The sequence below is a fragment of the Lepisma saccharinum genome, chromosome 9, assembly GCF_977018435.1.
Source record: "Lepisma saccharinum chromosome 9, izLepSacc3.1, whole genome shotgun sequence".
In the NCBI taxonomy this organism is placed as follows: Eukaryota; Metazoa; Arthropoda; class Insecta; order Zygentoma; family Lepismatidae; genus Lepisma; species Lepisma saccharinum.
Genome location: NC_139237.1, coordinates 33,157,825 through 33,174,504, shown reverse-complemented (window position 1 = coordinate 33,174,504; position 16,680 = coordinate 33,157,825). Strand labels below are relative to the sequence as shown.

The following is a 16,680-nucleotide window of genomic DNA, read 5'->3' as shown; positions in this document are numbered from 1 at the left end:
ACATTTCAAGGGGGATCGTGCTACCCCAGTCTCCTCTACTTGTATTTAAAGAAATGAGAACAAAGTTCTATGTTACAATTCTCCTTGCAAAGTAGTTGTAGAGTGGGATGCATAAGTATTACCAAGCAAATTGTCCATCACCATACTCATTCTCTTTGTTTTAACTGTGACCATTCTTTGTACATTTAAGAAGGCAGAAAAGTATAGTAAATTATTGATCTGTAGAGAGCATAGGAATGTGCCTTCCTTACACAAACTTATCCCATATTTGTCACTTTCCTCTATGCTCACATTTGCAAAAGTTACTACTTCAGATTCACTGTCCGACGGTTGTAAAACACTACGGAACATGCAATCAAGATTCTATGCACCTTGAACAATCAAAATGAGTGTATTGTAAGACACACAAATATAAAACTGTGACTGGATACACAGCAACAATTAAATCCACACTATTTACATGTTAGCATCCATGGATATTGAATCCAGGCTCTCATTTACCTGTAATTTATGAAGATGAAATAGCTTGAGAAGAAAAGTATATATGGTGTTTCAAGTTCGTATTTTTTTCATTGAGTGAGAGAATAGTTCCCATTCATTTCTAATTGTACTTGTGACTTTTTTCAGTAAAATCAGTGCTTTTTTCGAGAATAAAGTTTCTATTCTCTGGCCGTAGTACCAACCGGTGTCCATTCACAGCACAGAATACAGAATGGATATTTTGACAAAATCCTGTTTCCCTGCTGGCTGCTTCAGGGAGGAGGGATTTTATTGTTGTTCATTCTTGCCAAAGCAATAGGCCTAATTGGTTGCTTGACAGCAAGTTTCTTTGTAGGTAAACGTGGCAACAGAGGGTCACTGCCATAAAGATGGTCTCTGTGCTGGAGCCTAGGCTGTCCCCGCTATAGTTATGTTCATTTGTTACTGGGTGACAAACAATAAGCCTCAAGAATTAAATAAACTTCTCTGGAAACCACAAAAGTGTATCTTACTCATGTTTTAGGGATTAGAGATGCAGTATCAAATTAATATACTGGAAGAAAGTAATTATTTATCCATGCAAAATGTTTCTTCCTTTCTTTTTATTCCATTCATATTGGTGGCCACTGGCACAATCTTCTCAGGAAAAGAAGTATCTGTCATGTATTGTTTTGTGGCAGGCCACATGGTTATCTCTTATTGCCTTTTCATCCGTGGCTTTGCTGCTCCTTGGTACCAGCTGCTGCAACAGAGGGATCCTGATGCGGTGAGGTGTGCCTGTCCGTAGTTGATGTCTAATTCATGTGAGAAGGGCATAACGACATGTGTTTCTTTAATTTTTGTGGGCCAGGGTTGTTAAAGGTCCAGGAATTTTAAATAAATTCAATTCCTGTCCAGGAGAGAAAATCAGCAAGAGTAAATAAATGGATTCTGGACAGTAAAGAACCTTTTTATCTGCAAAGTATTTCAATTCGGTCCAGGAACCTTTTTCCCCGATCAATCTAAATATAGTCGAGGAACTTTTTTACCAGATCAATTTAAATACAGTCCAGGAACCTTTTTTGTGGATCAATTTAAATACGGTCCAGGAACTATTTTTCCAGATCAATTTAAATATGGTCCAGGAACCTTTTTTGTGGATCAATTTAAATACGGTCCAGGAACTATTTTTCCAGATCAATTTAAATATGGTCCAGGAACCTTTTTTGTGGATCAATTTAAATACGGTCCAGGAACTATTTTTCCAGATCAATTTAAATATGGTCCAGGAACCTTTTTTGTGGATCAATTTAAATACGGTCCAGGAACTATTTTTCCAGATCAATTTAAATATGGTCCAGGAACCTTTTTTGTGGATCAATTTAAATACGGTCCAGGAACTATTTTTCCAGATCAATTTAAATATGGTCCAGGAACCTTTTTTCAATGAAATAATATGGAACATGAAACAAATTGAAATTGTGAGAGAAAAAAAGTTCCGATCCTGTTGCGGAACTCCATAGAATGCATTAAAATTTATGGGTTCCTAGACCATGAACAACTCTGGTGAGAGTTATGTATCTGGTATATACCTTTCTGACTTTTATGATTGTTGTATTTCATGTGTTTGGCAGTTGCGGTGGTGGAATTTCAACACTACGACAAATACTGTATATACCTAGTTGTTAGGGTGACCAGACACATACATTCAAAAAAGAGGACAGAGCATGGCTAAAAAGGAGGACAAAACCCAAAAAAAAGAGGACACCTACCCTTAACCTTAGCTTATCCAAAAAAAAGGGGGGGGGGCTGTCTACTTCTTAGATTTTTCAACTGAATATTTTTAGAAAAAAAAATTAAAAATAAATTACAATGTTCCCTAGAGTGTTCAAAATATTTCGGTATTACATTTGTTCATAAAGACATAAAATGCAACGTAAAGGGAAAATTCACTTGGTTGGGCTATCAGGCAACTCCCCTTTTATTGGATGCATGTTATTCGTGCCATTGATAATGGCAGTGCACAAATGGTTAGTAACAATGGTATTTTATAGTAATAATTATTTATAAATAACAGCAACTACATAAACACGAAAAAAAACTTTGATCGATAAATAATATTGTTTTTGTGAGGTTCAGTGTATAAAATGTGTGTGTGACAATCATACAACAAGTGGTTATTTTTCTCATTTATGATGTTAATTTTTGTAATTATTAAAATTATTAAATAACTGTACTTATCTTGATTGATTTTGGTTGATTTTCTTTATTTTACTTCGCTTTTTGTGCCACTTTTGGCTAATTTGCAAAGATGGAGATGAGTGATGAATGGATGCACGTAGCGTGATGTGTTAACCACTCCGCCGGCATCTGTATTTATATAAACAACAAGACAAGCAGTGACGGTTTCTTGAATTTTAGTGATAAAACAAAATATGGGCTTTTGAGCCCCCTCAGGTAAGTAAGTTTTTCGTTCCGCAGGGGTACGAGATCTGACTTTCTCCAACAATTTGTTGATATTTGTGACAAAATTCTCTCAACATTTGTATTAAGTTGTCGCGGCACAGAAAATAAATATTTTGCTATATTTTGAGTAGTTCTGAATAACATTCGGCAGACTTACTTGAATGGAAATATTTAGTCTATTTCTCATTTACATTTTCTAATTCAGAATTACCACCAACAAACTGCTTTAAGATGAAAAATTAGTAAAAACTTTAACATCATCAATATAAATTCCTTTAATTTAAACCATAGATTTCCATACATTTTTTAACATCACTGTATTTCCGATTTGTTTTATTCCTTCACTTAAATCATTCAAATTCATCAACAAGACTCACAAGCAACATATATTGTTCTACCTCTTTAACAAATCCATCTTTTTCAGCACTTTCAATAATTTCCTCTTACCTTTAAACACAGAAAGCAATCTTCTAATAAATGCTCTAACATCTAACAATCATAACTAAGAGTATCTATAATTTTAAGCACACAAATGTGTTCATGCACCTCATGTAAAATAGCAAATTATGATCGTCGGTATTGATACATTGCCTGTGCAGCACATTCGCTATAGTCGATGCTGCCTCTTTCCGAAAAAGGGGCCTCTCCGATGAGGCAGTGGTAGCGTCGTCGCATTGTAATCAAGGGGCCCCGGGTTCGATACCTGGTGGAGACGCATAGTGGTTCGGATCCAACTTTAAACTGTAGGTCCAGTCCCAATTAGCCTTACTGTGCATAAGTGGACTTAAAACACCAACTCAATGGATCAATCAATCTTTCCGAAAAAGGAGGACATTTACCGATTTCTAAAATGCCCGGACCCCGGACAGACACCTAAAAAGGAGGACATGTCCGGATAAAAGAGGACGTCTGGTCACCCTACTAGTTGTGCCATAAGTTCTGTCCCCCATTCCAATAGGTGTAAGTAACACAAAATGTTGTAGTACACTAAATCCTTTATTGCCAAGTGTACATGAGGGACACAGGAACGAAACAAAACATAGTCTATTGAAAGTGGCCTCCTTTGGCCTGCACACACATCTTCAATCGTTGAGGCCACGCGTCAATCACGGCACGCACCACATCTTGGGGTATGGAAGCGGCTGCTTTCACTAAATCGGCCTTAAGCGACTCAATATTGCAGTGAGATTTCTTGCAGACCTTCTCCTCTAAGGAGTTCCAAAGGCAGTAGTCCAGTGGGTTGAGAACCGGGGTTCCAGAGGGCCAATCCTCTGCGGCTATGAAGTTGGGAACATGGTTGGCCAACCACTGCTGGTTCATCTTCGCCCTGTGTGCCGGCGCGGAGTCTTCCTGGAATGTCCAGTCTTCACCAGAAAAGCTGACTGAATCATGACTGAAGCTGGGTGGTGGCCTCGTTGGACCCTAGGAAGTTTGTCGGCAGCTTCCCGAGAACTGTGGGCATAAATCCTGTCATTTTGCCGGTTGAATTTTTCTTGTACGGTGAAAATTTTTTCATCAGTGAAAAGGATTCGCCTGTGTTTCCCGTCCGCATACCGCTGGAGTAACCTCTTGGCTCTTGTGGTTTGTATCTTCTTCAGAGCAGGTGTCAGCAGTTGTCCCGTGGTTCTTCTGTAAGCCCCAAGTTTAAGGTCCTCTTTGATGATGCGGGACATCGTCCTCTTCGGTATATCCATCTCCCGTGCCATAAGTTTCTGTTTTCGTAGAGAATTTCAACGAATTCAAGCAGCTACGGCTTTCACAGCTGCTGGCGTCCGTGAAGTGCACGGACGGCTACTTCTAGCTCTGTCATCGATAGAGGAGATATCGTTGAACCGGTTGATGCACCGATACACAAATTTTTGCGTAATTTGCAATGGCTTTAAAGATTGAAAATCTCCACCGGTGACTTGTTGCACTTATGCAACGCGATCACAGCGATCTGATTCTCCTTCCTGCCCCACTCCATGTTAACTGGACAAGTGAACGCCACAAACTAGGAACTGGTTTACGCTACAGGATGCGCACGACCTATTGTAAACACAGCTGGTCGCGGACGTCAGTCGAATGGCCAGTGTGGAGCTCATGCACTTAGGGACAGAACTTATGGCACGACTAGGTATGTCACTTATAGAAACTATCAAACCCTTACAAGTGAATCCAATTGCTGTAGGACATGTCCTCTACTACCCTCTTACTGATGACAAAACTGGTTGCTCGTTGGACCTCAAAATTACAAATGTTAACATCAATTCATTATTCCCAAAACTTCAGGAAGTGTATATCAAACTTGCAGAAACAGGATAACAGAAATTTGTTTAACTAGCAGTATGACAGATAAGTAGGGATGTGAAGTTTTTATTCTATTTTCCCCTCAATTTTGATATTATTTTTTACTGCAATTCGGTGTTATTTTTCACAGTTTAGGGTAAAATTCGGTGATATTAATTTTAAAACTGTGTTATTTTTACATGCATTTTTACTTTTTTGCTTAAGATTTTCACATTGTTTTAGTTCTGGAAAATTGAGACAAATCTTAGTTTTTAATGACAAAAAATTATGGCTTACCTTTGTGAGAAATTACCAAATTTCTTCCATTTCGAAAACTTTTTCATCTCATCAGCCACAAAATATGAAATGTTTATTGAATGATAACACCCAAATCTTTGAACACAATCATACACATGACATTTCCCTAACGATGCCAAAAAATCCCTCTGCGACCTCAAAATACTGTATTGTGTACTAGGGATGGCCAAACGGATCCGGATCTGAAAAATCCGGATCCAAAAGTTACGGATCTGGATCCGGATCCAAAAGTTCCGGATCTGGATCCGGATCCAAGAGTTTTGTATCTCAATCCCATTATAATATTACCACACCTTAAAAGGTATTATGATCTTCGATTACAAAGAAATGTTTCATTAGTTAGTCCTACAAGAATTTTTTTCAGTGTTATTCCTAAAATACTTTGCTACGCATCGGCTAACACACTCGTGCACAAATGTCAGAGGTGATTTTGTAAATGCCATTGAAACGAATATGTATTCATTCGAATGTATTGGAAATGAAAACACACATAAATGTGAGACATTCCATTCCAGGATGAAACCTTTAACACATATAACAAGATAGAAATGTTATACAAAAATTATACAATTGTTCTACAGTTACAGTTTTACAAATTAAAATAAAACATTATAATATATGCAGTGATAAATAATTACAAAGTGTAAGACTAACAAGGGAGGTTATCTAAGTGTCCCCCTCCGATTTCCATGAAATTTGGCAGTATAGTGGGGCCCAAAGGAAGAATTACGTGTTATTTTTGTTTCAGCTAAAAAACGGTTTTAGGGGGCAAAATCCCCTCAAATGTCAAGATGAGGGCAAATTGAAGTGAGGATCTGACCTCGGTAGATGCTGGAAGATATTCTAAAAAGTAGTAGTTCTACATTATAAGAAATTTAATGCTTTACAAATTTTCGGTGACCCCTGTGTCCCTCCGATTTCCATAAAACTTGGCAGGTGTATAGTGGGGCCCAATGGAAGAAATACGTGTTTTTTTTGTTTCAGCTAAAAAACGGTTTTAGGGGGCAAAACCCCCTCAAATGTCAATATGAGGACAAATTTAAGTGGACATTTGACGATGTGTCCCCCTCCGATTTCCATAAAACTTGGCAGGTGTATAGTGGGGCCCAATGGAAGAAATACATGTTTTTTTGTTTCAGCTAAAAAACAGTTTTAGGGGGCAAAACCCCCTCAAATGTCAATATGAGGACAAATTTAAGTGGACATTTGACGATGTGTCCCCCTCCGATTTCCATGAAACTTGGCAGGTGTATAGTGGGGCCCAATGGAAGAAATACATGTTTTTTCAGCTAAAAAACGGTTTTAGGGGGCAAAACCCCCTCAAATGTCAATATGAAGACAAATTTAATTGGGCATTTGACGTATGTGTCCCCCTCCGATTTCCATGAAACTTGGCAGGTGTATAGTGGGGTCCAAAGGAAGAAATACGTGGTTTTTCTTTGTTTCAGTTAAAAAACGGTTTTACAGGGCGAAACCCACTCAATTGTCAAGATGAGGACAAATTAAAGTGAGGATCTGACCCCTGTGTCCCTCCGATATCCATAAAACTTTTCAGGTGTATAGTGGGGCCCAATGAAAGAAATACGTGTTTGTTTGTTTCAGCTAAAAAACGGTTTTAGGGGGCAAAACCCCCTCAAATGTCAATATGAGGACAAATTTAAGTGGGCATTTGACGTATGTCCCCCCCTCCGATTTCCATAAAACTTTGCAGGTGTATAGTGAGCCCAATGGAAGAAATACGTGTTTTTTTTGTTTCAGCTAAAAAACGGTTTTAGGGGGCAAAACCCCCTCAAACGTCAAGATGAGGACAAATTGAAGTGAGGATCAGACCCCTGTGTCCCCCTCCGATTTCCATGATACTTGGCAAGTGTGTGTATAAACGGGCCCAAATGAAGAAATACGTGTTTTTTGTTTCGGCTAAAAAACTGTTTTAAGGGGCAAAACCCCCTCAAATGTCAATATGAGGACAAATTTAAGTGGGCATTTGACTTGTGTGTCCCCCTCCGATTTCCATGAAACTTGGCAGGTGTATAGTGGGGCCCAAATGAAGAAATATGTGTTTTTTTTTGTTTCAGCTAAAAAACGGTTTTACAGGGCGAAACCCACTCAATTGTCAAGATGAGGACAAATTGAAGTGGGGATCTGACCCCTGTGTCCCCCTCCGATTTCCATGAAACTTGGCAGGTGTGTATATAAACGGGACCAAATGAAGAAATACGTGTTTTTTTGTTTCGGCAAAAAATTTGTTCTAGGGGCAACCTCCTCTCAAATGTCAAGATGAGGACAAATTGAAGTGGGGATCTGACCACTGTGTTCCCCTCTGATTTCCATGAAACGTGGCAGGTGTATAGAGGGGCCCGAAGGAAGAAATACGTGTTTTTTTTTGTTTCAGCTAAAAACTGTTTTAGGGGGCATTATCCCCTCAAATGTCAAGATGAGGACAAATTGACGTGGGGATCATCTGACCCCTGTGTCCCCCTCCGATTCCCATGAAATTTGACAGGTGTATAGAGAGGCTCTATGCCCCCTGTTTCTTCCTATGCCATATTTACGTGGTTTCGGAGTCAGATCCCCACTTCAATTTCTCCTCATCTTGACATTTGAGGGGGGGGCTCTATACACCTGCCAAGTTTCATGGAAATCGGAGGGGGAGACTTAGACCTCTCTTGTAAGTGTATTAATTAATTACAAATCAAGCACGCGCGCATACACACTATATATATATATGTGTATGTATATTATATATATATGTATATTAGCAGGTAACAATATGTTATAAGCACATTCTTACTTTCCAAAGAAGCGCATGTGGGATGGCAAAATGGATCCGGATCTAAAAATTCCGGATCCAGATCCAAAAGTACAGGATCCGGATCCGAAAGTTCTGGATCCAGTTCCGAAAGTTCTGGATCCGGATTTGAAAGTACCGGATCCGGATCCGGATCTGAAAATTCCGGATCCTTAGGATCCAGAACAAGCCGGATCCAGATTTTGGATCCGCCAGGATCTGGATCTGCCCATCCCTATTGTGTACACACACATACACGCCCTCCCCCACCCCCATTTCCTAAACAGAACAGGTGCTTCTCCCTGAAAATTTTCCCATTCCTTAGAAATTTTCCTTCTGGGAGCAAATTCTATTTCAGGACGAGGTTAAACGCAGACAAAATGCAATAAATGAAGCATGAAAATTTCTTGGATCGAACTATCACCAGCTAGACTACAAATGAGAGATTAACGCTTCAGGTAGATTTTTTTTTTTAATCAAAGAAGTGTTATCCCCAGTTTATATTGCATATTTCGCAGTATTTTTCGCGTTAAAGTGTAAAATTTGGTGTTACTCTGAACAATGGCAGAATTAGCATAGTTTTCCGATTCCGAAACACCGAAAACTTGCCTCCTTTACCTACCAAAATACATTTTAAATACTTTATTTTGCTTTCCTCAACTTTCCGGTGTTATCGTTAAAACGAAAACTTCATGTCCCTACAGATAAGGAATTGACAATTCCAGGCTATGACTTCATATGCTTTGACTGCAATTACAGCATGCACTGGAGAGACTAAAACTGCATTCACTAATTTTTTGCAGTTTAAGAAAACTTCGACATTGATTACCTTGCAACTACAGTTGAAATTAAAAAATAACATCTTGGTATTTTTGCAATATACAGGCATAAGCATACATGTACTTGTCAATTTTAGAAGATATACTGACCAAAATGTATCCTTTAATTAATGAACTTCTTATAGCGGGATATTTCAATATTAACTTCTTACATCCTGATAATGCTGACTAATTTACATTTGGAACTCATTAAATTTCAATTAAAGCAAATACTGTACTCAACAAACCGACCAGAACAACCTCCAAGGCTAAGTCATAAATTTATCTGGTCAGCAACAAACTGTAGAATGACACATATTGTAATTGCACGTAACAAACCAGAAAGCATTAACAGAATTATATACAACAGCAATACCATGATGTTGATTATAACAAATATGTGAAGGATGTAGATAAAATGAACTGGATAAAAATATTCAATACTGAAAAATTTGGATATGAAAGTAGAATATTTCAATGCCAACTTATTTGATCTTTCTCCCTCCCCCGATGGTTAAAATTACTCAAGTCAATGGGAAAAACGATCAGTGTCCATCCTGTAATAAGAGTATTCTCTCTGATATATCCATTTCTAGACTACTGCAATGCTGTACCAAATAAATATTCAAAAACGTCAAATTGCTTGCATAATATCTCGAATATGTATTGTAGGTGACTACTGCTTACATATTGGCTTATATATGGGACATTTTTCTTACAGTTCCTGTGCAATGAAATAAGAAACAACACTGTTGATTAAACATAACTACCCTTAAAATACTTTCCCAGATTTATAGCTATAATTGAGCAATTTTGTGTCTTAGGTGGGACAGACGAAACACTGCCTCTTTACTTAAGAAATTTACTTTAATTTCTGTGAATTTTCAAATTATGAAAAACAAATTGTTTAAGATGACTGACGGTAATTGACCTTTGAATATTCTAGTGGAGTTGAAGAGAAAACTGAACAGTTAAAGAAGTAATTACCATATTTGCCGGAGAATAAGACTTTCGTGTACATTTTTGAGGAAAAATCTTTATCACTGAATTTATAATTAATTTACAGTACTTCAAATATAAAGTAATATGTAGGTAATACTTTCAACAAATAACTTAACTACGGCTGAGCCGATACCACTTTGAACTGATACCGATGTCGATACTCTCACTGATACCGATACTTGTAAATTCAAGTATAAAATAAAAATGGCTAGTTACCGGGTCATCACATCACATTCTGTTAATCACGTGAAATAACTCCCAAATTATTCTCATGTAACATTAAAACACTTTAAAATGTCTTGAGACATTTTGTATTTTTTTAATGTGAACTTCTCTGTAGCCCAGAGGATGCAAAGAAAGAGTTTTTGAAACGTTGAAAGACTTTTTAAAGTGTTGCAGTTACACCAAAATATCGGTGGATTATATATTTTTTAATTTCATGTAAACGCTATTCAGTCTTTTCATTTAGGTTAACCTGGAGAGGGAGAAAAGCGACGTAAAAATATATGCAAATACGGTTATTAAAATAACGTTTATCTAGCCGGATCTCTTTATGCAATGCTGTCCATCATTTTCTGTCATTTGCAATAGTTGCGGTATCGGTGGATACCAACAGTTACATAAGAAACTTACAAGAGACAAAACCCCAGTGCAAAGAGTGTCCCCAGAATCCTATCCTATTAAAAGTAGTAGCGTTACTTTCCCCTCCCACTCTGCTTTGAAAAGTACAAAGTTATGCCCCCATTTTGTCTTACTCCCTCCACATTTACTAAAACTCATAAATATCAGATTGTCAGGAATGTCCTCAGCAGCCTCCCAGCTTTCTGGAAGATCGACAATAGCGAAGGACTGCACCAATTCTCTAAGCTCCTCTTGGTGCAACTTTCTCTTCAGCCCTCAACGTTCCAGTTCAATCTTTGTCCTGTGCCTCGCCCAAATTGCCTCCCTTTAGCAATTGTTCTGGGAACTAACCTACACATATCTGATTTCAGTTGGAGCTCCGAACCGAAGGCCTCTCCTTGTCCATCACTCTTGGATGTCTGCAACCCGAAACATCACACACATCGGCACAAATTAAATCTGAATCCCTGGCACACACCTGTTGTTCCCGTTGGACCTTTTTCCCCTCCGCTGCAGAGTCCAGGGGCCATTCTCTGCGTCTTTTGCTCCAAACCTCAGTCTCTGCTATTTCCGGCTGTGTCCTGGCTCGACAATTGCGACCTCTCATTTGAAGCTCCCCATGGTGAGCATCATGACCCCCGGTGACACTTTTCTTCTGGGACACAAGCCTTTCCTGGCCGTTGACCTCTCGTGATTCCTCCACCCTGCTGTCATCAGGTTCTACGGCAAGAAGTCTTCTCTGGGGAATACTGCCCCCTTACACAGAATGAAAGAGTACAAGAAGAAATTGTTGAATCCACAACCCTCCCTCCCCACTTGAATGTAGATAAAACAGTGAATTGTGACCTTCACCCATCCTTCCAAAAATATCCTCAATCATCTGACCCGGAAACAGCCCAGAATGATAGTAATGCTGGTTTTAAAAATGTCCATCTTTCTTACCTCACAAGTTTGGAAATGTATGATTTACTTTATTTTCGGACAGCCTTTGCCAGGTACTTACATGTCTTCAGAGACGTTTGGTCCCAGCTTTCACTAGCCCTTGCCTTTGATCTTGTCAATCATCTGCTTCCCGGTGGCGGTTTGTCAAGCATTTCTCGGAAAAACTTCGTGCGGAACTTCTGCTAGTCCGCAACATGTTTTGAGGAAGGGTAAACAAACTTTTGAAATTGACAAATGTTGCTCGTAGTCACGGGCTAGCGATTCAAAACTAATGGTATCAGACGGTATCGGTGGACAAATTTAACCAATACTTACCGATACCGATTGATATCAATATCAGCTCAGCCGTAAACCTACTAATCTAAATAGAAAAGAATTCATTTTAATCTTCTTTGCCACACACCACAAGGAAATCGTCAAACTGATAACAGAGAAAATTTCCAGAAATGAATGTAATCAAAAACTTAGTATCGGCATAAAGACACACCCTGTTCTTCAGACTCATTTTAAAAGGAAAGAAGTGCATCTTATACTCCGGCAAGTATGGTAATTGTTTTTTGGTGTCACGGGTGGGACACAATAAAAATAAAAGGTAAATCAAAAAGTTAAAATAAACTAACAATATGTAAAATACTTCCTACATTCTAACTTACGAGGTGTGGCTACAAAAAATCCGGATTGATGTTGCTGTCGAAAAACGGCAAGCATGTCAAGGTCAAGCGGTGCATGAGTCCATAACGTGATATTTTGCCTATGGACTGTGCGATTTCCCAGGGTGTGCGGCGATCAGTTCCGCTGTAGCTTGTGGACGAAGTGAACCATACATCTGTGCTCCGTCAGAAAAATATTAAGTGTGAAAGTGGAACAGCATATTAATTTGATGTCTCTTATGAAACTGAAAATCTGCTACATAAACTTATGGTTTGTTGAAGGAAGTACATGGAGATGAGTGCTTATTACGCACGCAAGTGTTTGAGTGGTTTCAAAGGTTTAAAGAGGGATGAGAAGTGATCATGGACAACTCGCATCCTGGACGGCTTTGCAAGTAAAAAACGGAATCAAACATTGCAAATGTCAGTGAATTGATTCAAAAAGATCGTTGCTTGAGTATTTAAGCTATTGCAAAGCAACCAACATTATTACATTACAGTGCTGACGACCCTTCGTGAGCGACCAAGACGACGATGACCTGATTTGTGGAAAAGCAAGTCATGGATTCTTCATCAGGACAATGCTCCTGTCCAAACGGCATTGTCAGTCAATGTTTTTTTGACTAAGCATGGGATCCTATTGTTAGAACATCCACCCTATTTGCCAGACCTCAATCCGTGCGACTTTATTTTATTCCCAAAGGTCAAATCAGCATTAAAAGGAACTAGATTTACAACCGTAGAATCTGTGAAAACAAAAGCGACAGAGGTCATGAAATGGTTTCAGAAAATGATTTCCAGCACTGCTTCCAGCAATGGAAGATTCATATGGAGCAGTGTATCGATAGTTCAGGGGTATACTTTGAAGAGGATAATGTTCATATTGTACAAAATAACCAATAAAAGATTTTGTAGCAACAGTCCAGTTTTTTTCTAGCCGCACCTCGTAGTTATGTATAATACTTGCATTTTTATCCAAATGACAACTTTATATTGTACACCCACAAGTTAGAATAAAGTTACAGCATTGCATTTAATTTTAAATATTGAAATTCAGTGTCACTTCGATATGGAATATCCCATATATATAATTATCAAATCTAGCAACCTGTTGTATAAAATCCACCATATAAGAAGCAATTTCAAAATTTATCTCTCATTCTGCAGCACACAAGCCTATAAATCCTACTTTTCATTTGTGTCAGTAAAAAACCAAAATCTACAAGAGAATACTTTCAAAAGGAAGTAAGGAATTTCTTTCGAGCAGAGCAGAGACTATGTTTAAACCCTGTGACATAACCTGTATGCTTGTATATCTTTTTATGTATTTTATGTGTGTGCTATTTCCAGCACTTTTTTTATGATTTCTATTTATATAATATGTATAGCGATTAGTTGATCAATGGTAGTAGTCTGAGTAAATCTTAAATTTTATATTATACTATATTAATACACATCAGAAATGTAAGTTTAAACGTATTCTGTGACTTCGTTTAAGTGGCAGAACAGCCTCAAGCTGAACCCCATCCACGGAAATGAATAATTTGAATTTGTAAACTAAAGAAAGTAAATTATGCATGATTATGGTACATTATGTTGAGATACATAATTGTTCAAGTTCACTGTGCTACGTGTCTCCCACTAAAATCAAACAACAACAGCAACAACAGCATTACCACTACACCATCAGGGAGGTCCAAGATGCATAATTGTGAAGCAATAACTTGTAGTTTAGATTACTGTTAAACTCATATGAGTTAGGTTTGGTAGTTTTTGGAGCTCATGAAAATAGGTTAGGTGGTCTGATGCAGCATCATGGGCACAACAATGAAGTTCCCCATGCATACAGCACCTTGCCATGAATGCACATTTAGGAGATGTATGGAAGGCCACATACATTCTTGATCTCAACAACTTTGGATGTGATGTGATCAGCACCACTCTCCAGCCACCTTTACCGCCTGGTACCCATTTATTTGAAGCTGGGTGAACTTCAAAGCAGCTTTATGCAGGGACAAGGCCGGAAAAATTCCGACCTTCGATTACCCAGCCCAGGAATTGAACCTGGGTCTCCCACGTAGCAGTCACACCCCCTACAGACTAGAGCACTGTGGCTCTTACGAGCACAAAAATTGGGAAGTTAATTGAAAAGCAGGATGCAGTCTGGAAAGCCACAGAAAACAAGACAATTGAAAGTCAATGAGCAGACTTTGTATCACTCAATAAAAAGCTGCTTGGCCATCCAGGGTCCTCAGAGGGCTGTTCTGCCATGGACTTTAGTGTTATGTAACTATCCACTAACCAGAATACAACATAATAAAATATATTAAATCATAAAACTAATTTGGATATGCAATAAGTATGGGCAGATTGAAGAAAGAGTTAAGCAAAAGCTCATGCAAATATGAATTTCTGGTCTTTGCAATTGAAGGGCTCGAGTGTAAAACATGGCAAGTGACATTTTGGTGATTTCTGAGTTCATTAAGAAAAAAGGTTATTAGAAGCTACACTGTAGATAAATTGCTTTCGTGTTGTGTTAACCAATTTCACAAGGCTTCACTAAGTCTAATACAAATTGTATAACATGGCAATTTCACTTGAAAATTGAAAATTTTACTTTGTAACTCAAAAATTACCAAAATGTCCATGTTTTACACCTGAGCCCTTCAATTAACAAAATTACTTCACTAAATTACACTATGTAAGCATTCTCTGTACATTTTTTATTGAAATAAAGTTATTTACACTTACTGCCTTTTCATTTTTAAAAAAATCCACACATTGAGGTTTTACATCATAACATTAACTACAAATACACTAATAATTATCTATTCTATTCCTTTATGTTCTTTGCCCTTGGATCATCTGGTCGATAAACTGAAAAGAGAAAAGAAATATTCTTTATAGAATCAAATTCACACCAAGGAACAAGCAGTAGATTTCTAATTAATAAGAAATAAGCAGTTCATTACTAAAACATGTAGGAAAACATACTAGGGTTGTATGGCAGCAATGTAAATGAAGCACAAATGGCATCAATATGAACAGAAAAATTCTACCACCATTTTGTTCCATGCTTCAGATGAGCTTGGAGGCATGTTTCAGTTCTGTGTGCTGTGTTTTCTTTGATTGGCTATTCCAAATAGAAGACACTGCAAGGAATCCTCCCCCCCCCCCCTCCCCTTGTCCAAAAAGAAAGAAACAAAAAAAAAAAGAAAGAACATGGACAGAAAAGAGGTTCCTGCTGTCATAAAATTTTATTTTTAAACGGGAAAACAAGCCTCACAGATCAAAGCTAAGTTAGGTCCTGTTCTTGATGGCTCTTCTCCTTCATTTAAAACCATTCAGTCATGGATTGCTGAATTCAATTGCTTGAAGGAGGACTGAAGATGAACGTCATGAACTGGATGTCCAAATGAGGTTACAAGTTCAGAAATATTGATTCAAGAAGATTCCCACAAAACATGCAGAAAGCATATATATCTTATACAAACATATCACACACTAAAACGATGTTTCATGTGACATCTGTGCATCAACAGGGACTAACAGGAACAGAAGAAAGAAAACACTATGTTGGGAGCAGTGGTGGTGATTGGGGGGGAAGAGGGGGCTGTACTATGCTAAACCTTGTCTAGAAAGGGAAATAAACTATCCTCCAGACTCTCCAGAACACAAAATATTTAATTGTCCTACTACAAACCCCTTCATCGATCAATTGAGAGATTTCTTGCAAACCTTTGGCACCTATCAGCTCATAAGATCCAATAATTTCTACCAACTTAACCAACTAGCAGACTTAATCTGAAAAGAGGAACTCTTACGTCTCGGAACACAAATCCCTAACCATCCCCCCCCCCCCCCTGCCACCCACCCATCATACCTAACCAACAACAGAGAAGATCCGAATGCTTAAGAACACAGAGAAAAGCAGAAACAAACAAGAAGACCTAGAAGCACTCAAGGAAGCAATGCACAGAAGATCATTCAATTCATTTGGCTGGAAAGAAGAAGGAAGTAGATGACAATGAGACCAGCCGGGCTGCCTGTTAAAAGCCATCAAATTATCACAGTAAGGATTCGACCTAGAGCATACGATAATATCACTACCACTAATAGATAACACCCTGTAACACCATGCAATACTTTTTACGAGACACCCTAGTGATGCATCCTGGATTTCTCATTCCTCTGGCCTCCAGGAGGTCCTTGTCATACTGATGTTCCCCAGTACCCACTTCTCCTACTGCGATTCCAGTAAGACACACTCTCCCCCGCCCCTTAAACGTCTTGAATTTACTAATCTCCACACTTCATACTAGACCTGTACTAATTCATGGCGATGACG

The 16,680-nt window shown here is 38.3% G+C and overlaps 1 protein-coding gene across 2 annotated transcripts in view; it reads right to left on the bottom strand.

Annotated features, from left to right (window-relative positions):
* NdufA3 (NADH:ubiquinone oxidoreductase subunit A3) overlaps window positions 1-16,680 on the bottom strand; it is a 79,925-nt gene that overhangs the window by 11,656 nt on the left and 51,589 nt on the right. Inside the window, exon 4 of one of the 2 annotated variants that reach the window (XR_014442182.1) lies at window positions 15,084-15,209. Coding sequence is in view for 1 of the 2 variants with exons in the window: in XM_083128961.1 (XP_082985087.1) it covers window positions 15,166-15,209 (44 nt within the window). In the remaining variant the exon portion in view is untranslated. Of the gene's footprint in view, window positions 1-15,040; window positions 15,210-16,680 lie in introns of those variants that run through there. The other variant, XM_083128961.1, reaches the window with a different exon arrangement.